General features: G+C 34.9%; 1 protein-coding gene across 13 annotated transcripts in view; it reads left to right on the plus strand.

Annotated features, from left to right (window-relative positions):
* DCDC2C (doublecortin domain containing 2C) overlaps positions 1-19,674 on the plus strand; it is a 229,963-nt gene extending 210,289 nt beyond the window's left edge. For 10 of the 13 annotated variants that reach the window (XR_012473397.1, XR_012473396.1, XR_012473404.1 and 7 more), the window contains 2 exons: positions 11,279-11,418; positions 19,385-19,674. Coding sequence is in view for 1 of the 13 variants with exons in the window: in XM_074209598.1 (XP_074065699.1) it covers positions 19,385-19,429 (45 nt within the window). In the remaining 12 variants the exon portion in view is untranslated. The remainder of the gene's footprint in view (positions 1-11,278; positions 11,419-19,384) is intronic. The other 3 variants (XM_074209599.1, XM_074209598.1, XM_074209597.1) reach the window with 1 other exon arrangement.
* The last annotated feature ends 6,184 nt before the right edge of the window (positions 19,675-25,858 follow it).

Below are 25,858 nucleotides of genomic sequence, written 5' to 3' on the forward strand. Positions count from 1 at the left end.
AATATTTTTATATTCTTTTCCTCTCCACATATCATACAATTTATTCGTGACTCTTGCACACAACTTACAATCTCCAATTTTTTTTTGCTTTTGTACTTGACTGCTTTCCATGTCTGGAATAGTCTTCTTCCCAATTTCCAAGTCTTAGAATTTAGAGCTTCCTTTAAAACTCAGTTTAAGTAAGGGCCACCTCCTCCAAGAGGCCTTTCCTAGTCCCCCTACTGCTAATAACCAACACCTCTAAGGTTTTCCATCTATTCTCTCCCATTAGAAAATAAGCTGCTTTGAGGGCAGGGATCTTTTTTATTTTTGTTTTGTTTTGTTTTTGTAGCCCTAGACCTTAATCCAGTGCTTGGCTATTGTAAGTACTTAATACATTTTTGATTGATTGATTTCTAGTTGACAGATGTCTCTTTTAGTAAGCTGTATAGTATCCTGGATTTAATGAATTCAGTGCTATGAAATCTTTTATCAGGAATACCTGGAGTACCTCACAATTTATAGGGAATTCCTCTTCTGCTTTAATTCTAGATATGTTATGGTTCATGACAATGTTGAGTACCTATAAAGTTCATGTTTTTGATTTATATCTTTATTGTTCTCACTAATAAGAGAATTGCTATAATCATTTTTATGGTTGCCGCTATCAATATCATTGTGATCTATATCACATCATGTGATTTAAATATGTTGTTAAAGAAGCACTTTTAATACTACATTTTGCTCTCCTAGGTCATTTTTTTTCTGAGTCATCAAATTCAGTTGTAAATCTATCTTTTACATCCGAAATATCAAACATTCAACATACTGTGCAACTTGAACTGGATTAAAATGCAATTGGGAGGGCAGCTAGGTGGCGCAGTGGATAGACCACCAGCCCTGTAGTCAGGAGGACCTCAGTTCAAATCTGGCCTCAGACACTTGATGATTACTTACCTGTGTAGCCTTGGGCAAGCAACTTAACCCCCATTGCCTTGCAAAAACCTTAAAAAAATGTAATTGCGAACTATTTGGCAAAATAAGTAAAAATATATAATAGATAATTTGAATGTGTGATTTTCTAAGTCATTATGAACTCCAAAGGAATCTTCTGTATGGTTTAATGGCTTTTATTTCTATTTGAGTTTGGCATCATTGCTCCATGGGATAGCTAAGTGGTACAGTGGATGGAGCAAAGGCCTGCAGACTCTTCTTCCTCAAATTGAATATGACCTCAGACATTTTTTAGCTTAGTAGGCAAGACCCTGTTTGCCCCAGTTTCCTTATATGTAAAGTGATTTAGAGAAGGACATGGCAAACCACTCCAGTATCTTTGCCAAGAAAATCTCAGATAGGACAATGAAGAATAGGGCATAACTGAATTAATTGATCGATTAGAACTTTGCTTTAGAATCCTTCAACTAAACTCTGAAGGTTTGATCTGCTATCAAAAAACCTCTGGCGGTAAATGTGAAAATAAGAGTTAAAGCTTTATTTTTTCATACAGGTATTAGTTTTAAGTATCAATGATTTTTTTTCTAAAGGTTGGTTTGGAGATGCTATCATCACAAGAAATGTTTTCTGATCTTTCTCATTTTCCTAATTTGGTGATAATTTTAGTTTAATCACTCTGGGCTTCAATTTTTTATTGGCAAATGAAGAGGTTGAACAAGATAAACTGTAAGGTCCCTTTAAAATGTTTATTCTATGAACTTTCTTCTTAAAGAGGCTATTCATAATAGGAATGAGCTTTCTGGGTAACCATTACTTTCTTTCATTCTTAGTCCTGAACCTTAGTCTATGTTCCTGGAGATATTTGTTTTTTACCTATTCCCATCTTCACATCAATTTCATTAAGAATAAGCCATATATACTAACTTTACAGTCTCTTGTCACATTCCATATGCCCTTTTTTTTGGTAGCTCACACTTAACATGAAGAGTAATTAGGATGGGATCTGTCTGTGAAAATTTGAAGAATATTAAAGATGGAAAGACTTGATCAACTTCTTCCCTTTTCAGTTCCTCTGGAGACAAATGTTTCTCCAAGTGTTTTTATCTCCAACATGCAGCTGAGAAAGACAAAGAAGAAAACTCCATATAACATATATATTCAAAAGGAATTTATTTGAGAATATGCCAACTGGCTGGATATAAGAAAGGGGTGTTGTGGACTATCAGATCTACATTCAGAGGAGGATAGTGGTATGGCAGCATCCTTTGGATGTCTTCCCAACTTTCCCTTTCAGTAAAAAAAATCCCATCTCTGATATATCTCAAGACATGCTCCCTTTTTTCAGTGGTTCTAGTATGTGATTGGTATGGAAGAGCATACCTTTTTTATTTAGATCTGTTTTTGGCTCTTTTGAACATAGTAATTGGTTGAAGGACATGAGAATATGGGATTGGGCTATTTCCTCATTTACTCAAAGTCGATTAACAAGAGGAATAAGGAGGATCTTATCTATAATCTCAAATTGTATAAGACCCATTTGGACTCAAATAGTCATTAAATTAGAATTGGGGAAGTGAAAAGATTTTGTTAGTCTTAGGAGTGAAAACAGAGGAAAGCATAAGCTTTTACAACTAAAAAGATCTACAAGATATTAGTGAATTTTAAATTTCTTATTCAGTGCCAGGATAATAGTTACTTATTTTAATTCCTTCCCCTCAGATTCTACATATTGATAATGATTCAGATTCTGTTGAGAAGGGGGGAATAAACTTCTATTACACAAGACACCAGCAAGGAGAAAGATCTGGATAATTATGAAAGCATACATATCATATTTTTAGAGGAATGATAGTATTGGCTGTTTCACAGTTATAAGAAAGAAATCTATCCTTATATACAAATTAGATACTATGAAATGAATTATAGTTTAGTGGACCCTCTAGCACACTGTAGTTATGTTTTGAAAAATGTGTATCCTACTATTTTTGATGCACATTGAAACTGATTTTCCTTTTTTTTTTGCCTTTTCAATGAGAACCTTTAAGACTTTTTATTTAGTCGCATCATCTGATTTCATTTATAGTAAGAATATCAATATCAATACAGTTCACTTCCTTCAGTTAGCTGCTTGGTAATTGGACAAGAATCTCAAATTGAGTGTATGCTTATAGATGATTGACATGTTGATTTTAAGAATCCTCTGTCTTCTTTTTCATCTTTATGCCATGATCACTGAAGAAAAGTGGGAGTGGACTGCACAGGCAGTGGTCATTTAAAATTTTCTTTGTTTTGTGAGTTGCCATGACCAAATAATTTATCACCCTGTTTCAAACTGGAATTGAGTCCTTCTAACCTTAGCTAAATTGGTTCTTGGAAAGCAGACAAATTCTGTCACTGACATTGTTCTTGTAGCCTTTCTAGATAGATAGAACCTACCAGGGTTTGTCCTCTATTGTTATTGCCTTAAAAAAAACCCAGGTCTCCTATAGGACATAGTGGACACCAATCTAGACAGTTGTGGAGAGAGGAAGGATTAGGATGAGTAAAATAACTGTTTTATATAGGCTGGTGTAACTTAGTATCCCAATAAACAGCTATGTAAGACATTGAAGAGAGTGTTGGACTCAGTGTCAAGAGTATGGACTTTCAAATTCTACTTCTAGGGGCAGCTAGGTGGTGCAGTGGATAGAGCACCAGTCCCGGACTCAGGAGTTACCTGAGTGCAAATTCGGCCTCAGACACTTAATTATTACTTAGCTGTGTGGCCTTAGCCAAGCCACTTAACCCCATTGCCTTGCAAAAATCTAAAAAAACCCCCAAAAAACACACAAAAAATTTTACTTCTGACACTTCGTAGCTGTGTGATTCTGAGCAAAGTCACTCACAGCCTTAGTTTTCTCATCTAATGTGGATTGGATGCAATGACTGCTAAAATCTTCTATTTCTTAAACTATGAAATAAAGAGATAAAATCAAGGGCTTGTTAAGTTCTATTGGGTGATATTTCAGTTGTATGCAATTGTTTATGACCCCGTTTGGGGTTTTCTTGACAAAGATATTGGAATGCTTTGTTATTTCCTCCTTCAACTCATTTTTACAGATGAGACAAACAGGGTTAGGTGACTTGCCTAGGGTCACATGCTACTAAGTGTCTGAGGCCATATTTGAACTCAGGTCTTCCTGACCACGGGTCTGGCACTCTATCCATTATGCCACCTAGCTGTCTTGATAAATTGTGTAGTCATTTTTAAAAGTCTTTTTTTTTGAGACAGTGGAAAAGCTCTGGCTCTGGAATCAGAGGACCTGTATAGACTATCTATGAGACTTTGGACAAGTCCTTTCATTCCTTTTAGCTTCAGTTTCTTTAACTATAAAATTAGAAGATTGGACTTTTGAGTTCTCTTTCAGCTCTATCTTATCTGTCTGTTCTTTTGCTGATGGTAAGGATTCCTTTTAATTAATTGAGAGGCAGTATTATTCTAATCTTTGTAGATTTGGTCTTAGTACTCCTAGATTTAAATTATAACTTTTCACTTATGACTTATATGACTTTACATGTGATAGACAACTAGTGGCTCAGCGATTAGAATACTGGACCTGTGGTTAGGAAGGTCTAAATTCAAATTCAACTTCAGACACTTACTGTGTTACCCTGAGCCAAGTCACTTAACTGTTATCTGCCTCAGTTTCCTCAGTTGTAAAATGGGGATCATAATAGCACTTACCTCCATTGGTTGTTGTTCCCTGGATCAAAATGACATAATTATTTGTAAAAATGTTTCACATGGGGCTTAGAACATAAAAGGGATGCTTATTACCTTGTCTTTGGGCAAGTCATCTAGTAGCTCTTAGCTTCAGTTTCCTCATTTGTAAAATAATATTATCGTTTACCATTCTAGCTCTTATGATCCTATGGTCAATCTTTTAATATTGTTCCAATCTCTTATTGAGTTTTTAAATTTTATTAAAAAAACATTTCAGATTTCTAGCCCATTGACAAAACACTGTTAGGCAATTATCAACAAATAAAAAGATAAATACTACCCCACATTGTGTTTTTAAAATTTCCAGCTAATTAAACCTTAAGCCAAAATATAGAATTTGTTGCCTCAAGTTTCTTCATGATGTCTTAATTCATAATGAGCAGCTGTTGTGTATTGTGGCAGTTAGAGACATAAGTAAGAATAAAAATCTCTGTCTTAAACTGGGTATTGAACATACTCTCCTAGTATGTGCAAATTATGGTCCATTTTAAAATGTCCAGTTGTCATAATCCATGGTGGACACAAGTATAAACTTTCCTGACCTCATTCAGCTGCTGCTGTTCAGACAGGCTCTTGATGGCCCCCTGACAAAATCTTATTCTAATCAAAATCTGCCTCATCTTGAAACTCTTGGTTTCCCATTCCCTTCTCTGTGCTCCAATTTTAAAATTCCTCCAGCTGCTCTTGTTAGCAGTTTAATCTTTCCAATCAACTCTTCTAACCACTTCTTGAATTTCTTCCTTCAGTGACTGTGAGCTCCCCCAGCTGCTTTTGCCCATCTTGTTCTTTTTGCATGCCAGAAAGTCTAGCCTTCAAAAGAGTTTGAGTCTTTTTATTTTGCTTTTGAGTGTAGTTTAAACTCAAATACTTATTAGCTAAAATATTTCTAAGTGTGCAGACTGTCAAGAAGAATGTTGTCATGAATACAACTTGGGAAAAAACAGCTCCAAGAGAACAACTGTTTTCCTATTTTAATGTGTATGTATGTATGTATATATGGAGATATAAACATATATATCAAGAATGAACAGTTTTTTTGATGTGATAGAAAAGGTGGGAATTTATAGTGCAGTATAGATTTAAGGGCTTTATGAAAAAGCAATAATTTATAATGAGTGGCTAATTCTTTGTAATTATTTAGTTAACATGTTGACTTAGGGTAGCCTATACTTCCATAATTAATACTGACTTTTACAAATCTATTACAAGTCATTTGTTTTTTCAAGTAAGTGTGTGAAATAACTAGCAGCTATTATGTATTATATCAAGTCAGAGACATAAGCAAAGGACAATCCTTTACTAACCTTTATATGACAGAAACACTAACCTATAGACTTGATGTTCCACAGGGTCAAGAATGATTGAAATTAAGATAGATTTCAATAGGCAGAAATTGTGTTGGATCAAAGCTGACAAATTTAATAGGGATAAAATGTAAAGTCCAAGATTGGAGTAAAAAAATCAACTTCACAAGAACAAAATGAAGTATGGCTAGAAAGAGAAAAACAGATTGGGGAGATTTATTGGACTTCAAGTTCAATAAGAGTCAACAGCAATATGTTCTGCAACATGATCTAATAATGAACTGGATTAAATGGTTATAGATTCCTTCTAACCTTAAGGGGAGAATCCATGATTCTCATGAAATCGAACTGAATCCCTGCCCTCAAAGATCTTATGTCTGCTGAGAGAGATGACCACACAGATAATTATTTGTGTATAATTAATGAATATGAGAGTTACCAAAAAGATTCTTGAGAGTTTGAGGGAGAAAAAAAATTTCAATTTCTCCTTATACAGAAATAATTCTTCCCTTCAGTGAACTCTTTTAGCATTTTGTTCATGCTAAAATATTTAGGGCTATTCATTTGAATATAGTTATTTTATATCTCATTTTATCTTTCTCTGATAGATTATAAAGTTTCTGAGGACAGGAATCTTGTTTCATTCATCTTTACATGCCCCATAACATATAGTAGTTTTTACTGAACTGAGTTAACTCTGTAGGTATTTCTCTAATTACATGCATTTATTCAACAAATATTTCTAGAGTAACTGGGGTACTGGGGGTTTAAAAAGTATGAACAACACAAACCTAGCTTTCAAGGAGTTTATACACTAATAGGAAAGAAAGATCACACACGCACACACACACACAACTAATTCATAAGGGTAGGAGGGAACACTAATAATAATTAATATTGATCTGACACCTTAAGGTTTGCAAAATGTTTTATGTACATGTTCTCATTGAAAACTGTAAGATAAAACATTATTTTTAGTTTATAGATGAGAAAATTCTGCAACAGAAAGAATAAGCAATTTGTCTTTTATGACATATATTGTAGGTATCTGAGTCAGGATTTGAATGATGTTCCTTCTAATTGAAAGTCTAGCACTTTTTCTGTTACCTCAATATAAAGTCATGATCATAGCATCAAAACAGCAGAAAAAGAAATTGGAAATGATGATTAGAGATGAGGCAGAAAAGGGAAGGGAGGATGTAAATTTTTTATTTTTTTCCATTTCCGTAAAGAGAAACTTTTCAGACTTTAGTTATGGGATCTACCAGAAGATCTCTGACAGGAATGTTTATATTCTAACCATAACACAGAGCTCATTATTATGTACAAAGATGGCTCTCAATTCACATAAAAAATGAATATTCCTCTTTTATCAGACTCCCTGCTCCCAGTACCACAATACCATTTTCTGGGTTTAATATAAACTGTTATATTTATTATTTATAGTCATATATTACATTTATTTTTATCATATCTTTGGGCCTAATATCATCTACTATATATTCAGTCATTTCTTTGGTTTCTTCTTCTTTCCCCCACTCTTCCTAAACCACAGCAAACTGATTTGTAAGGTAATGTGCAATCTCTCCAGAATTCCATTCCATACACAAGAGATTATTGATCACAAATCATGAAAGCTCTATAGTTTTATTTCTTTTTCTATATTTTGTGGAAATTTTAAGTTATTATTGGTCTTTCTTCTGCTTCTCCTGTTGGTGCTTTTTTAAAAAATGAACCAAATGTCCACATGCATTTTATAGTTTCCACTCTAGGAGATCCCACATTTATTTAATTCTAATAAGCTTCTACTCTATGTCTTTTAAGTCCATAGAGTTAAAACATATATTTAGTGCTAAAAGAAACCTTAGGGGTAATTTAGTCCACCTCCACCCTAATTTTATAGATGAGGAAACTGAGAAAGAACCCAGAGAGGTTAAATGATCTTCCATGATCACTCACATAGATAGTGATGTTACATGTTGGAAACAGAACATGTTCGGAACCTTTGACTTCAAATCCAGCACTCTTTTCTATTGCACCATACTATGTCTTCAAAGAACTTAAATTTAATAAGGGATATATGAATGTTCACCTATAACTATAATATACAATATAAAAGTACATGAGAGTGTGATTACCAACTTCTCAGGGCTGTCATGAGGAAACTATTTTATAAACCTTAAAGTACTATGTAAATCTGAATAGTTATTATTATAAGCAAAATACCATGAGAAGTTTAAGGAAAAAAGATAATTTTTCACTAGAGGAAGCAGATCATTATCATTGAAGATGTGATCAATGTATAATTGAAGATGTGACCATTAAGCTGAATCCTATTGAATAGAGTGGTTTTCAGGTGTTATATGGAGGGGGGGAAGAGATTTGAAAGACAGGACATCAAATTTCTGGATGAACAGAATCACAGAATTTCAGAGTTGGAATGCATCTCCAGAACTGAAAATTCAACTCACACCTAAAAATGAATGCCCTCTAGTATATGCCTATCAAGTTGTTAGGCAGATTTTGCTTTAAGACTTTAAGTAAGTCTGAACCCACTAAATACTGAAGCAGTTCATTCCTTTAATTGCTAGGAAACTTTTCATGACATTGAACCTAAATTTATCTCTTTATATCATCTTTTCATTGCTCTTGTGCCTATTTTCACAACCGAGCTTACCTTTTCAGTTACTTGAAACTGATGTAATATCTTCCTAGGTCTTTTCCATTATTATTTTAAATCTCAAAGCTCAGTCTTGGGGTGGCTAGGTGGCTCAGTGGATAGAGCACCAGCCCTGGAGTCAGGAGTACCTGAGTTCAAATCACTTAATAATTACTTAGCTGTGTGGCCTTGGGCAAGACACTTAATCCCATTGCCTTGCAACCCCCCCCCCCCCCAAAAGCTCAGTCTTTACCAATGTGGGAATTAGAAAATGTAAGACTAATACTTTTATTCTCTCCTCTTTTATAAGGAGGCCTTCTGCTCTTAGTGATATTATGTAACTATTTTTGGAGGGTGCCAACTCATTCATATTATGATTCTATGAATCAAGCTCATTCTTTATCAGTGTTGGAATCAGAAAGTATTGGAATAATAGTTTTACTATTTTCATTACCAGTTGTTAAATATTTGTTTGATTAGAATAATTGGATAGGTGCCATTTTATTTCTCTTTATTCCTTTTCTTTATATGGTTTTTATTTATAATTTCAGTCATATTATTGATTTTATATTATTCAAGTATCATAATACTATAATGAGTGACCTATGTTTTTATTTGAAGAGGTATGATCTTTCCTTCTCATGGGAACTAACCCTTTCTCAACTTTGTTCCATTTTATTCCACAGCATGTAGGTCATTAGTCCAAACTCTTGTCTCACTTTTGGGACTATAAGTCCTCCCACAGAAGCGCCTATGCTTAGCAAGGCACCTGACACCTATTAGGTACTCTATAAATGGCTATCCCCTTCTTCTTCTGACTTTTCTGGGAATGTCCTTGCTTGTCCTTTAGTAACTCCTTGATTTCATCATGTTTGGGGTCTCCTGTCACTAATCTTGTTCCAACCTCTACTCTCTCATCTTCTGTGATTCTTGTTTATTTTCTGTTAGTCTTCCATAGTCCATTCACATTAGATACCATTGAGATTTCTCATTGGGATTTCCAGAGTATTTAACCCCATTTTCTTTCTGATAACTCATTGGGATTTCCAGAGTATTTAACCCCATTTTCTTTCTGATAACTCATTGGGATTTCCAGAGTATTTAACCCCATTTTCTTTCTGATAACTCAGTAAAAGAGCACAATGAGAATATACAAAATTGTGGATTTTTTATTTTGATTTGTTCAATGGATCATTGTTGTAAAAAAAATTCATCATTTGGTGGCTACAGGACTGCTTAATGAGGATTAAAACTTTAGATATACTGATCCTCAAAGTAAAGCACAGACTAAGAGCATCCCTTGATTTTCCAGGACCTGCTAATATCTATGTTCTATTGTTTTTTTCCTGACCATTTCCATACCATGCCTCTTGAATCTTGATCATCCTCTTCTCATCAGAATTAAGGCTTTGCCACCAAAATTCTAGTCTGTAATAGGTTAACTTTTTGCCTAGGAAACATGCTAATAGACTACTTCCTGGACATTTCCAAACTATGCACATACCCCCCATTCCTAGCTTTCTACTTCCTTTTTTAGTTTGAGTCTTTCTAACCCCAACTCCTCTTTTGAAGATAAACACCATGAGGAAGCAATGATTGTCATGTTTTCTCATATTTGTATCACTAGAAAATTAGAATGAATCTGGCACAATAGGAATACTTAATAAATGATTTTTCTTTCATTTATTAATTCATTCAAGAACCCAGAGTCATCTTGATACCACAGAGGAAAACCTTTTGTGTAGTGCTAAGTGATAATATTATACTCCTAAGGATGGGAAAGATTTAACTGATTTCCCATTAAGTATGTGGTTCTGAGGCCAGTGCCTATAAAGTGAATCTCGACAAAAATACTGAAGCATTTTGTAAATTTATATGAAAAGATACTGAAAAGAAACTGATGAATGAAATATATTGCGAATGCTGAACTTCACCAAAAAGTAGACTTGATCTGTGGGTTCTAGGAACATAATATGAAGTAATAATTCCAAGTAGGGTCAAAAACTACTAAAGAAGATGGGATGGTCCAGGAGAATGAGTATAGGGGCTCAAAGAGATTATGGAACAGTAAAATTCTAGTTAAAAACAACCAATTTGGGTAGGGAGCATTAGTTAACTATGAGACAACTGGCTTACTTACAAAGATGAATTTAATATACTTCTTATTGAAATGAAAAATTACCATGGATAAGAGGCAAAGAATTTCTTAGGTCCACAAATAGAAAAAATAACTTAGCATGAAAGAGAAGACTAAGTCCTCAAAAATATTAGCTGTATGAAATTTATGAAAGGGAAGAATCTTTCTCTTTTGAGTAGAACGGATTTATATTTCAATTTTGGGAAAAGATAATAAGATAAGAAGTTTCTCAAGGAAGATTCCAGCTCCATCATTGCAAACATGGAAAAAGGTCCTACTATAATAGTGATCTGTATCCTAACTACAAAGGGATATTTTGCCAAACCCATGTCAGGTCAGAAGAACAAATCAGCAGTTACATAAAAATTCCGATCAGTCTGAACATCTTTAAGAGAAAAAGACTAAATAGAAAAAAGAAAAATAAAAAGGAACTATCCATTTGGGAGCCTAGAACAAACCCAAGGTCTTGATATTCTCCCTAGGCCCCAAAAGAGGCGGATAAGAGAAGAATGGAGTGCCGAACATATGTCAAAAAAGATCAACCTGCTTGAGAACCAGATTAGAGATACTGTTTATAACTGATGCCTGAATGCCCCTCCTCAGAAGAGACAGATTTTATTTGGTTAGTAGAATCCTAGTATGGAGGACTCTGGTATAAACAAAAAAGAGATGAGTTGGGGGGAAAAGAAACAAAGGAGCAAATAGAATATTCCCAAGATCAAATACCAAAGAAGAGTAAGGAAGAAATGCCTTATTTCCCCCCCATTTAGGATTATCAGAGCACTTGGTTGTAGGAATCAACCCCATTCAAAACAAAAAATTCTTGTTAAAAAGCAGGCTGTCAAGCTTCTTTTCATTTTCTTTCCCTACCCTTCCCATTGCTCTCAGAATCTTCCCTTCCAGAATCTTCTGGAGAGTTATACCACATAATATTTTAAAAGAGAACACAAAACAAAAGGAAAAAATAGTATTTATAATAGTGCTTTGAAATTAGCAAATGCTTTATATATTGTTTCATTTTATCCATATGAGAACCCAGAGACTTAGGCTTTATTTTTATCTTCATTTTGGATATGAGGAAATAGGCAGAGGCTGAATGAGTTGCCCAGGGTCATATAGCTACTAAGTGTCTGAGACTGAATTTGAATTCAGGGATTCAAGACTCTCAAGTTCAAAACTGTATCCACTGTCCCACTTAGCTTCAAGTTACACATACATACATACACACACACAGACGTATTCATAGAATCTGTTTATACACACATATACATGTATACATCTATGTAGATACATATTGTCTGTATGTAAATGTAACTGCCTATAATGGAGTCAGTACATCAAAAAAAAATCTGAAATATATGCAAACTAAGGCACTTCTCACTTCTACATTGAGATAGAGTGGCTATATCTTCTTATATCCCTTCTTTCAAACCCATTTGCAATTTTGAAACATTTGCTTTTGATTTTTTGGTATTTTATCTATTTTCATTGTTGTAGTCATTTTATATATTGCTTTTTATTGTTTTTGCTTAACTTCATTTTGTATTAGTATATGCAAATCTCTCCATACTTCTCTATATTCATCACATTCCTTAATTTTTTGTCACATAACAATATTTCATTCACATATCAAAATGTGTTTGGTCATTCCCCAAATGATAAGCATTTGTTTTGTTTATTTTTTTGGTTGCATAAAATGTGGTGCTATAATTTTTTGAGGGGGGACACGGGGACTTCTCTATGGCCTTGTTGCTAGATAAGCTTAGTAATAGAATCTCTGGGTCAAAAGTTATGGATACTATAGTCATTTTATTTGCATGATTCCAAACTATTTTTCAAAATGATTCATAGCTCCACGATACTGTACCAATTTGCCTTTCTTCTCCTAATCTCTTCAATATTGACTATTCATTGGATTTTTTACCTCATTAGGGTTCTTGATGTCTTAGAAAGTGGAGACAGCAGAAATTGCTTTATGTCTTACACATAATTTCTGTTTTGGAGAGGTTTGGGAGATCATAATGAGGAAAGTACTGATTCTTCATCTTATTCATCATTTCATAGAAATTTCATAATACATCATCTTTCATATAACTGAACAACTGATAAAACTATTTCTGTTTCTGATGCTGAACAATTTAACAGTGCCAAGGATTTTGGTGTGTTGAACTGTATTTTTCAGGACTTCACTAGCTTTGGCTGCAGAGAAGACAGGATTAGAAGTTGCAGAAGCAGTTGCCAGATTACATAGTCACAGGGGATGATTCCTTGGCTGATGGTTTTGTGGGCTGTGCAGGAAGTAGAGTTGGTATTATTTCTTTCTCCCAGGTCTTAGGCTCACACTTTCAACATCCAAATCTATGGAAAATGGTAATGGTTATTGGACTTGCCTGCTCCAATGCCACTTTCTTTCTCTCCCTCAGTTTGCTTTTCTGCTTTACTTAGACTGGTTCCCTATTTTATATGAAGTTGGGATTGGTGAGCCCCATCTACATAGGAGGAGCTTCCCTAGATGATGATTCTGAGAACCAGTCTGGAAGCAGGACTGCAGGACCAGTGGTCTGTGGGAGGGGCATTGGTCTTAGGGCTTTTGGACTTAATATTGATGACATATTAATAACAATTGGGCAATAGTTAATTGATGGTAGCAAGTATTGAAGGAGTAGATGTGAGAACATATCATATAGGGAAATATAAATCCCTTTGACTGTTCCTAGGAAATGTTTACATTTTATTTAATAAATTAAAAATATATTCCCTTTTTCTCAGTTTTTATTCTTAATATTTCTGTAACATTTAGCTCAGTTGTTGACTATTTCCTCTTCCTGGATATTCTCTTCACCCTTGACTTCCATAGTGCTGCTCTCTCCTGGTCTTCCAACTTGTCGAATTTATTATTTCAGTTTCCTTAACTGGTTCATTATTCTTTCTTTTCCTTCTAAATGTGTTTTGTCAAGCTGCTTCCCTGGATCATATGCACCGCCCACTCATTATTTTGGTGATCTCATCTACTCTAGTGACTTCAAATATTATCTGTTACCTTAGTATATTTGTAAATATAATTTCCAGACAATCTCTCTCCTGAGTTTTATTCCCATTTCCCTTATTGTTTGCTGGTCACATCTTCAGTGGGTTGGCTCTATAGTATCTCAAACTCAACTTGTCCCAAACTAGACTCATCTTTTCCCCTAAACCTGTCCCTCTTTTCAACTTTGCTTTTTTTGTTGATGATGCTCCAATTCTCCAAGTTCTTTAGACTTGAAATCTCAGGATCAGTCTCTTCTATTTCTCATTTTCCTTCAATTTCAATTTTTTTGAATTCTACTTTATGAAGAAAGTGGGTTTAGGTAGATGTTTTATCTACCCTTCCATTGTAAATCTAATGTCCTATAAAAATACAAACTTCTTAGTTTGATATACTCTGTACAATCTTATTCCAATATACCCTTCTCATTTCCTTAAACTCTATATTCTAGCTAATTGGGATTATAAACTGTACTCTTAACTTATTATTCCAACTCTTGCCTCCCTGCACTTAAACTGTAGCTGTAATATCTAGAATGGAATTCCTTCCATAGTACTTACTGCCTTTTAGAATCTTTCTTCTCCTCAGCCTTTTCCTTGAAGATTTTCCTGAAAGCCTCAGTTGCTAGTAGTCTTTCACTTTTTTTCCTCTGGAATCTTTTCTTTACCCCATCAGACTCTATATTTATTGGTGAACTTGTTTTATTCCCTAGTTATATAATGTAAGCTCTTTCCTGGAAGGAATATCTAGAGTTGAATACCAGCCTTTATACAAAGCAGGAGTTTCTTCATTGAAATGTTGTTTACTCTGCTTCTGAGAGACTCCAAGGTCACAGGCCTCGTATTGGTTATAGTATACATAACTTTCTGTAAAGTTTAGCCAATATTTAAATTTTTTTCTCCTGGTAATAGATTGTAAGATGAGTTAATCATCCTGGCTCTCTTGACCTGGAAAATATACATGTTCCCCATTCCATAATCAAGTCCTCAATCCCAGTCATATAACTGACTATTTTATATATGGACTTTAGACTTGTCTATATATTTATATTTGACTGGAGCTGTGATTTTAATCAATCAACATTTATTAAGAGCTCCTATATTCTGGAATAGCTAGATGATCTAATGGATAGAGTGCCAGACCTAGAGTCAGAAAGACTTCTCTTCCTGAGTTGAAATTCAGCCTTAGGCACTTACTCATTGTATGATCCTAAACGAGTCACTTAATCTTTAGGTTCTTCATCTGTAGAATGAACTGGAAAAAGAAAAGGGAAGCATTTCAGTATCTTTGAATCCAAAATGGGGTCATGAAGACTTGGATATGACTGAAACAACTCAACAAGAAGAAGCTAGGGCACTGGACTTCATTGGTATAAGGAATTCTTGATGAGAAGACTGTTTCTGCACATTGATTAGCTCCTCTGTAGCATATAGAGAGAATTTCTGGTGTTAGAGAATTTCTGGAATACTTAGAAGTTGAGACTTATTGAATCCAGGTCTTAAGTTCAAGACTAGTTTGCCCTTCCCTCTGCTAGACTGTCTTTACAATTGGAGAGTACTTTATATACATTATCTCATTTGATTCTCACAATAAATATATAAGGTGAATATAATACAAGTATTCCTTTACAGAGAAAGAAACTAAATGTCAGAGAAAAAGTCACTTGTCCATGGTCATACAGTAATGATAAAAGCTGAGATCTGTACTCCAGTCTTTGAATTCCAAGTCCAGGACTCTTTCTACCTCCTACATTTGCCACCAACCTTGAAAAATAGTTTTTCTCAGAAGTTTTATTCTCAAAGAAACTGGACAGTTGGCCTAAGAAAAATTCATAAATATAGTAGGTCTTATATTTCTACCCTGGAGAGAATATAGATAACTCTTGGGTTAGGTGGCATTTTTGCAAATCAGATTTCTGTTCTAGGTGTGTAGAAATTTTATTGGATATGTCAGGTTTTTTGGACCTGATCTGCAATTCTGATTTTATATAACTGGGCTCTTATTTTTATTTCTGGATATCCTCCACTCTGGCATCTGTTTTCTTCACTTTACTGAAAACACTCTAACCACATCATGACTCATGGGAAAAGAGAGAATTGCTTTTGCTGTGTTTGTGTGTGTGTGTGTGTGTGTGTGTGTGTGTGTGTGTGTGTGTATGTGTGTGTGTGATGCATATTAAAAACCATTTTCTCTGCTAAACTTCTGTAGATCTATATATCTATCCCTAACTATTCTCCATTCTGCATAGTATCTATCACCACTTACTCTGGTGGTAATTAAATTAGAAAGATGGAAGTGATAGAAGGAATGTTGGGTTTGGGGTTGAGAAATCTGAGTTTGAATCCTGTCATTGTTAACTTGACTTTTCTTTCCCTCATTTGTAAGATGTAGTAATTGGATTAGATGACTTCTCAGATCCCATTCATCTCCTTAAATCTATAATTCCAGCTATTTGATAAGAGAGAGTTCACTTAATATTTCTGAAACTCAGTCTCCCCTTCTTTAAAATGGGGATAATAATAGTTGTACTTCCCTTAGAAGGTTGTTTTGAAGAACAAAAATGAATGTCTGGCACATTGCAGACATTAAATAAGTACTGATTTATTGATTAATATTAACAGAATATTTGGTAAACCAAAATACCTACATAAACTCCAAAGGCTATTCTTATTCTGTGAGATCTGGGTGGTACATTGGGTAGAATACAGAACCTGGAGTCAGAAAGACTGAATATCTTGTTCAGATTTGGTCTCAAATACTAGCTGTGTGAACTTGAGCAAGTAATTTCTTCCTTTTTGCTACAGTTTCTTATCTGTAAAATGAACAGGAGAAGGAAATGGAAACTACTTTAGAATCTTTGCCAGGAATACCCCAAATGGGGCCACAAAGAATCAGACATGACTGAACAGCAACAGAAATTCTCATTTTTCTCCATTACTCACTATATTGTTCTCTGCCCCTTTCTTGATTACGTGTATGTGTGTGTGTGTGTGTGTGTGTGTGTGTGTGTGTATAATGCATCTAAATTTTTCTTTTTACTTTGGGATTTGTGAAAATTTATCTTCAACTGTTTTTTCTTAGCAATTTTACTCATGTTTTAATTAGTACAAAATTGCTTGAATTTCGTCTTTGGGCTTAGAGAGGACTTCAATTGAGTCACAAGAGCTGAGCTTAGATCTTAGCTCAGCTTTTGAAGAACTGTGTAAACTAAGGTAAATTGGTTAGTTTTCCTGGGTTTATCTCAATATTATTTCTCGTTTTTTGAAAAGATAATTATTATTTTAAAAACGTATTTATTATTCCAACAACATGCAAAGATAGTTCTCAACATTCATTTTCTAGTAAGATTTTGAATTCCTCATTTTCTTCTTCCCATCCCCCCACCCTTGACAATGAGTAATCTGTTATAGGTTATACAAATATAAATATATTAAACATATTTCCATTTTATCTATGTTGTGAAAGAAGAATCAGAACAAAAGGGAACAAAAACCATGAGAGAGCTACCTCCCTCCCAACAAAATCAATCAAGCATAAAAATGTTTAAAATTGAAAATAATATGTTTTGGTCTACATTCAGACTCCATAGTTCTTTCTCTGAAAATGGGTAGTGTTTTCCATCACAAGTCCTTTAAAATTACCTTTGATTATTGCACTGTTGAGGAGAGTTTAGGCCATCAAATGTGTAAAATGTTCCCCAGGTTCTGCTCACTTCACTCAGCATCAGTTCATGTATGTCTTTCCAGGCTTTTCTGAAGTCTGTCTTTCATCTCTTACAGAACAATAGTACTCCATTACATTCATGTATCACAGTTTGTTCAGCCATTTCCCAATAGATAGGCAAATTATCTCTACTACCTATTCATTGTGCTTAATACATATTTATTGAATGATTGAAGCCTTTGAGATTCTTTAGTGTCTATGGGCTCTTAACAGAGCATTGTGTTCTACTCTCTAGTGTTTGATGAATAGCATCCTCTAGCACCATGCTATCCAGACCTATTCTAGAAAGAAAACCCCAAAGGAATAAAAATGTTTATGTATGTGCACTGGCCTTGGAATCAGGAGGACAGGACTTCAAATCCAGCCTCTGACCACTTACTAGATGTGTGATTGTAGGCAAGTTATTTAACCCTGATTGCCCTGCATCCAGGGCCATCTCCAGTCATTCTCATTCCTATCTGGTCACTTGACCCAGATGGCTCTGGAGGAGAAAGTGAGGCTGGTGACTGAGATCAGCACCCCCTCACTCAAATCCAATTCATGTACTTGTCATGGCTTCATCTTTCATGATGTCATGGTCATCTTTGAAATGAAGTATAAGTATCTGAGGCAAAATTTGAACTCAGGAAGATGAGTTCAGATGACTCCAGGTACTATATCCACTGCACCATCTTTTCACATTGGATAGAAGTAGAGAAGCCAATGTTGAGCTGTTTGAATATTTATTGCCATGAAAACTTTAATTGGCTCTGTTTTTTTTTCTGATCTGGTCTAGTATATCTTTCCTTAGGTGGCCCAAGAGCATCCTAGTCCCATGAACTCACCATATTGGTGCCAATCAAAGAGTGGATCTTTTATTATCTTAGATCATTGTTACTCAGAAATCCTGAGGTCAAGTAATCCACTAGCCTCAGACTCCATGATAGCAGGCATTACTGGAGTATACCACTATATCCAGTCTCTGCATTACTTTTTAAAAAATATTTTAAAGATTTTATTTATTTAAGGCAATGGGGATTAAATGATTTACCCAAGGTCACATAGCCAGGCAATTATTAAGTGTCTGAAGTTGGATTTGAACTCAGGTCCTCCTGACTCCAGGGCTGGTACTCTTTCCACTGCACCACCTATCTGCTCCTCCAGGTTCTTGATATAAATCAAATAGGGGTCTAGGGCTTTTATGTTGCATATCATCCTTTTTGAAAGTGACTCCTCAGTTTCTTCTATGGAGATTATATACTCTACCCTGAGCATTTTATGTCTTCATCACTTAGCAAACTTAGTTCTTGGTACCTAGTAACTACTTCATAAATGCTTGTTGACTAATTGTGACATAATTACCACTCAAGGTGTTATATATTTAATTTTTTCCAATGTGATTTAATTTGAACATTTTTGTCTTTACATCACATCACATTTCTCATCACTTTCAAGTTGAACTCTCCGCCAAGAAAAGTAATTAAACAAATGCTTATTAGTGTCAAGAACTTAGACGTTATATGTAACAGTTCATCCTATGGTTATGGAATCATGGAGGAACTACCCTTTTTAATCTGTTCTCTAGGACCTTTACTGTTTATTTTAAATTCAAAATCCAATTTCTTTTAGTGACCTTTGTAATGATGTTGGTATTGCCATTGTCTATAGAGTTCTACTCTGCATAGAGTCAATTCACACAAATCTTTTCATGTTTCTCTGAATGCCCAATATTATTTCTTTGTTCACATTCACACTCTAGGACATTCTTACAAAAGGTTATATATATTTTGATCAGAAGTATAGGTACTCATAAAAACATTGTTAATATGATCTTTGTTTTATTTTCTCTACTACAAATTAGGAACCAATTCTGACACCTCCCTCACGGCAAAACAAACACTATTGAAGTAGTCATAAGACCAAATCTGATTTCAAGAACCACAACTAATGAAGGGATCAAGACACCAAAGTATGAAGAAAAACCATACTCTGACAAAGAAGAGCTGTTTTTATCAGGCACATTGGCCATGGGACAAAAAAAAGATCACAAAACAACTAAAGAGAAAACTTGATATTTGATATAACACTGTACTAACTAAAGAGGTATGGCATCAGAATTTTATCTTCTGGAATTATAGCTTGTAATTGTAAGCTATTGTTGTTTTTTTGAAAGTGGAAATTGACTGGGTTTGAATTTTGGCTGGACAATTTATTGTTAGCAAAACACAGCTGTCCAAGCAGTATAATGTAATACCCTGGGGTACTGGAGTTCCCTCTCTGGAGGTCTTAAAGCAAAAGATGTTGATGGGAATACTTGAGAGGGGATTCTTTTCCAGGAATGGATTAGACTAGATAAAAGTTCTGAGATTTCTTTGACAGTAAGCAAGTCTCTTTGAGCCTCAGTTTTCTCATCAACAAAATGGGTATAAAAAACTAGTTTTGCTTATTCTTGAGTTGTTTTGAAGAAAAAAAGTTTTATAGTCCTTAAAGTATGAAATATATATATATAATATGTATATGTATATATGTGTGTATATATATATATGCTAATATTTATGTATATATAAAACAGCAATTTGATCTTTCTCCTTTCCCATTGCTCAAAGGCCATGCATGTTATAGTTCACATTTCCTTCAAAGTTTTCTGGTACTCTTAATGGGTAATGGCTTAAGTTCCTGTTGATTGTAGTCTCCCAATTTTTTGAAATCTGAGCATCTCAGTTCCATTTATTTACTTTAAAGTTATAACTAGACTATACATAAAGATATTTCTCCCACCTACCTCAGAGCGATAATCATCCCTTATACCACTTCAGTTTCTGGGGAATGGAGTGGAATTAGGTTCAAACATGAACTCAATTCCTGCATAGCAATTAGCTCCACCAAATTCAAGTCCAAAGCCTTGCCTGGGATTAGTCCTCTCTCCTTAGCCCTTCTCTGCTGGGTTTGCTGCAACTGGCATATAATCCTGGCTCCAAGATCCCCATGACTTGAACTCCTGGACTCAGGAACTACCCTTCCTTCACCAATAATGGAAAAGGACAATTAAAATAGATTCAAAACCATGTTTCTTTGGCATATGTCTAAGGGCAAGGGAAGTTGGCTGTCAAACCTTCCTGAATTACTTTATTACGTCTCTTCTATAAGTGCAAGTATCTTACAAAAAAAAATGTCCTAGTCATGTGGTTTTAAACATGCAGATAGTTCTGGATATGCAGCCAATGAAAAGAATCAGCTCCTTAACTATGTGGTAAAAAATTAATGAAGAATATCCACACTTGTACATATTTTCCTATTTGCTTTCTTTCTTTTTCTTCTTTTTTGCAAAGCAAATGGGGTTGTGGCTTGTCCAAGGCCACACGGCTAGGTAATTATTAATTGTCTGAGGTCAGATTTGAACTTAGGTACTCCTGACTCCAGGGCTGGTGCTCTATCCACCTTGCCACCTAGCCGCCCCTGTTTTCCTATTTTCTTGAAGTAGATCCCTAGTGTACCCCTCATTTTGTATGGGTATAGATCAAACAAACACCTACTATTCATGGATATGAACTGTCTTCAACTGAACAGAATGTTTCTGGAAGGACTTGAGGAAGTCCTCAATTTCTCTCTTGAGAGAATTGGTTCCCTCTGGAGTCAGAGGACCTGGGTTCAAATTTTGTCTCTTACTAGCTGTATGACTATGGGTAAGGCACTTGACATCTCTAGACAGCAGTTTTCTAATCTACAATATGAAGGGGTCAAATTAGATTGCCTCTGAAGTTCCTTCTTGTTTTAAAGTGGTGAGCCTATGATTTTGTTGTTCAGTCATTCAGCTTATGTGTAACTCTATGTGACTCCATAGGTAGTTTTCCTTGGCAAAGATACTTAAGTCGGCTGCTATTTCCTTCTCCAGTGGATTAAGACAAACACAGATGTTAAGTGACTTTCTAGAATCATACAGATTATGCCTGTCACAGGTTGTATTTAAACTCAGGACTTCTTGACTTCAGGCCCAGCACTCAATCCACTGAGCCACTTAGCTGCCTCCAAGGCAAACAGAGATTAAATGCCTTGCCCAGGGTCACAGAACTAGGGAGTATCTAAAGTCAGATTTGAATTTATGTTTTCCTGACTGTGGGCCCAGTGCTCTATCCATTGAGCAACCTAACTGCATTTGATTCTATAATACTGGGAAATGATTACTGGGACTTTCTTCATATTTTGTTTCAGACCTCAATTATAGTTCATAGAGCTTTCAGAGAAGGCTCTTCAGTCACAAATTGCCAGGGATTTAGGTCATCACTAATATCTTAGATTTGGATCCTATTCATAATGGTTAAGTCATAATAACTCACATTTTTATAGCTTACATTTTATAGATTACATAAAGCCCTTGCTTTCTGATTAGGTAGAACAAATCTGATTATTTCCATTTTACAAATTCTGAAACTGGAGGTAAGACTAATTAAGTGACTTGCCTTGGCCCACAAAGATTATTTCAGAAAAGAGATTTTGACACAAATTTCTCTTGACTCTCTCTGGTTCTCTTTTTAGCATATCTTACTATCTCTCAACATAGGGTACAAATTAAATACCATTTTTAAAGGATAGGTACCTTTTAAAGAGTCAATTTCCAAAAAAAAATTCTTTTTTAGCTCTTGTTATTTCTCATCTCTCAGTCAATAAACAGATTTCAAGAACTCCTTATTTAGCTATTGCCTCTGTTGGGGGGGGTTACACATTTTTTTTATTACTGAATCTGACTTTGAGATTTTAATAACCAAGATGTCCTTGATTGCAAGTATAGTATTCTTTTTACTAAATCATGCTGCCTCTCTATTAGCAAGTAGAGTTAACCTTGTCTGAATTTGCTTTTTTCTAATTGCTTTTCTCATACATGACAACAGCATTAATATTGCCATTTTATAGTAAAAAAACAGCTGAGTGAGGCTCAAGAAGTGATCATAGATCAAAAATTTAAAGCTAAAAGGCTCCTCTGAGATCTTTTAGTTTAATGGGGAAAGCAGGACCTACACAGGTTATGTCTTATCCATAGTTGTACAGCAATAGAGTCAGAAATTAAACTTTAAGAACCACAGAATTTGTCATTTGGAAGGTACCTCAGCTGGTATTCAGTCTAGTATATATACTTAAAAGAAATTCCTGATATAGTATACTAGATACATATTCTGGGACAACTAGGTGGTACAGTGAATAAAGTACTGGACTTGGAATCAGGAAGACTCATCTTCATGAGTTCAAATCTTGATTCAGACATGTATTAGCTTTATGACTCTGGGGCAAGTCCTTTAATTCTCTTTGCCTCAATTTTCTCATCTATAAAATGAGCTGGAGAAGGATATAGCAAACCATTCCAGTATCTTTACCAAGAAAATCCCAAATGAGGTTGGTTACAGAAAGTTGGACATGACTCAAACAATTCAGTGATGACAACAACAGCAACAACAACACATTATTCTTAAAACCTCCAAGGTGTGAAGAGGAAGAAATCCAGGTACTCGGATTCCAAATTCAGTACTTTTCCACTACACTATCAAGGGAAACATTTGCCCCAAGCTATATAGCTAGTAATTGGCAGATCTACATCTTCAGAATACAACTTCATTGTTCTTACTGCTGTACCATTCTGCCTTTTAAGATGATTGTCAAACTAGAAACTGCACAAACATAAGTATAAAAACATTTTGCAAATAAAGTTAGATTTTAATAACGACAACCACAGCAACCATAATAGCAATAATAGCAAAAAGATGTATGTTGGGAGGGACCATTAGATATTAAAATTCAGTTTGCCAAAAACAATAAATCTCTTTCTGATTTGGAAACTCATCCCCCCCCAGTTTTTTTTTTTAGGTTTTTCTTTTTGCAAGGCAAATGGAGTTAAGTGGCTTGCCCAAGGCCACACAGCTAGGTAATTATTATGTGTCTGAGGCTGGATTTGAACCCAGGTACCCCTGACTCCAGGGGCGGTGCTCTAATTCACCGTGCCACCTAGCTGCCCTGGGGCTGTTATTATTTAAGTGAATTAGTAGGGTACAGAGACTTTGAGGATACTCATGATCAGTATGCCTTATGTAGATGAAATCAAGCATAGGAAACTGTGAAAGGATAGGAGAAGGAAAACCAGGACAAATTGCCATCAAAACCTAAAGAAGAGAGTATTATGAAGAAGAGGGTGATAAACAAGACCAAGAAGAATAAAAATTGAAAAAGAAGACCATTAAATCATCCATTAAGTAATAATCTTGGAGATAGGAATTTTGGTTGAATAATGAAAAAAAACACTCTTCAGAAAGCTAAGTAGAGTGAGAGGAATGGAAGTATAGGTATTGATCGTAGTTGGTATTCTCAAGGAGTTTGGTTGCAAACAGGAGAAAAAAACAAGATGAAAGATCACTAGCTTTCAGGAATAGGAGGATGAAGTAAGAATTTTCTGAGGATGGGGGAGACATAGGAGTATTTGTAGGTAGTAGGGAATCATCTGTTAGGGAGGAAAGTCCTGCTTATCTCTAGTATTTGACTCAGTGCCTAGCATATATTAAATATTTCAATATATGCTGGTTGATTTAATTCTTATTAATAGTATTTACTGGAAAGAACAAAAGTATATTTGTTGTGTGTATACTTTTGTGGTAGCCTGGAAAATATCACTGTTGATAACATTTGATAAAAATGAATTGATATCCAATGACAAATATGGATCCCTGCCACCTTCCTCCCACACCCCTCTCTCCCACCTCATTTTTAATGAATTCTCATTTTGTACAAGACAGAGGGTCAAAGTAGATCATAGGTGTCAGACTCATCAACAAAACTCTCTAGTGCTGCCTGAACCAGATTAAAATGTAACTGGGAAATGTTTAGCAAAATCAAAACAACACAGATAATGTTGATTTATGTTGCTCTTAAGAAATTATGTGACCTGCAGATATGGAACCCTTTCTATTTGAGTTTGATACCATTGAACTAGATGACCTATAAGTCTCTTACCATTTTTAAAATCTTTGACTCATCTTTTCTTTAATTCTTGAGTTGCTTCCACCTGTGGTATGTTAACTTCAAATTGGTATAGAAGCTCCAACAAACAGCCCTATGTTTCCCCCATCCTTAAAAAATTCTCATTTTGAGCTATCTATTCATAGTGTCACTTCATCTCCCACTTGCTTTTCTTTGCAAAACTTTCTAGAGGTTTCTATTGATGCCTCCTATTTTGGGGCTTTCTATCCTGTCCCCTGAGAAGCATGAACTTGACTCTTTTGTTTATCCTGATCTCTTCTGGATGAACTTTTTGCCTTATCTTACCTGGAATTAGACCTTCATGTTACTTCTTGGCCATTTTCTAACTGTGCTTCTGTGGGTATACCCCTTGTTGTCCTTTCATAGTTCTCCTTTACATTTTGTCTTTTTCTCATTGGAATGTGAGATTCTTGAGGGCAGACTACCTTGCTTTTTTGCATTTGTATTTCCAGTAGCTAGCACAAGTGACTGATACATAACATGCCCATTTCTGTTGTAAATGTTTTGCCAATATTAAAATAAGATGGGATTATGTGTGCCTGTCTGACTGTAATGAGTTTGGAATGGGATGGGGTTAGATTTTTCTACCCAAGACAAGCCATGGCATGCCAAATTTCAGTTTTCCATTAATTTGACCTAAAATGATCATTATTTCAATTTAGTCCTACATATATTTCAAAAATTTCCAAGGGATTTCTCCTGTTCTTAATAAGAAAAAGAATCTATTCTCAATTTCCATCAATTTTCAAAAGGATCTATTCTATGGTATTATCAAATACAATGGGTACCATTGTGAATGTTGCAGACTTATCCTTGATAGCTGCACTTATCAGTAAGTGATGTAGGTATAAACTGGGTTCAAGATGGGGGTCAATTCAGCTTACATTTATTAACCATTGACTGAGTACCAGGCCCTGTATTAAATTACAAATGAAAAGAAAATTCTTCTTTTGTTGGGTCTTAAATTATAATGTGAACAACAGATAAAAGAGGAAAAAGTCTGGCTTTGAGAAGGGGAAAAGTACTTAATGTACATCACTATGCAGAGGTCTGAGGAGTCAGACACAGAGCTAGGAGAGGAATGAAGGATGCCAGGCCTGGGTCCTTCCTCAAAATGAAGTTGGCAAATTGTGTGGTCTTCAAATCTTGAATTATATTTTAGAGACTGAAATTAGGAAGATTCAGTGACCTTGGATCCTTTGTGACTTATGGTTTTCTTTTATTTATTTATTTTATATATATATATATATATATATATATATATAAATTTATATGTTTATATATATATAATTTACTTTTGAGAGTTGTTTGCTGCTTC

The sequence above is a fragment of the Macrotis lagotis genome, chromosome 1 (assembly GCF_037893015.1).
Source record: "Macrotis lagotis isolate mMagLag1 chromosome 1, bilby.v1.9.chrom.fasta, whole genome shotgun sequence".
NCBI classification, from domain to species: domain Eukaryota; kingdom Metazoa; phylum Chordata; class Mammalia; order Peramelemorphia; family Peramelidae; genus Macrotis; species Macrotis lagotis.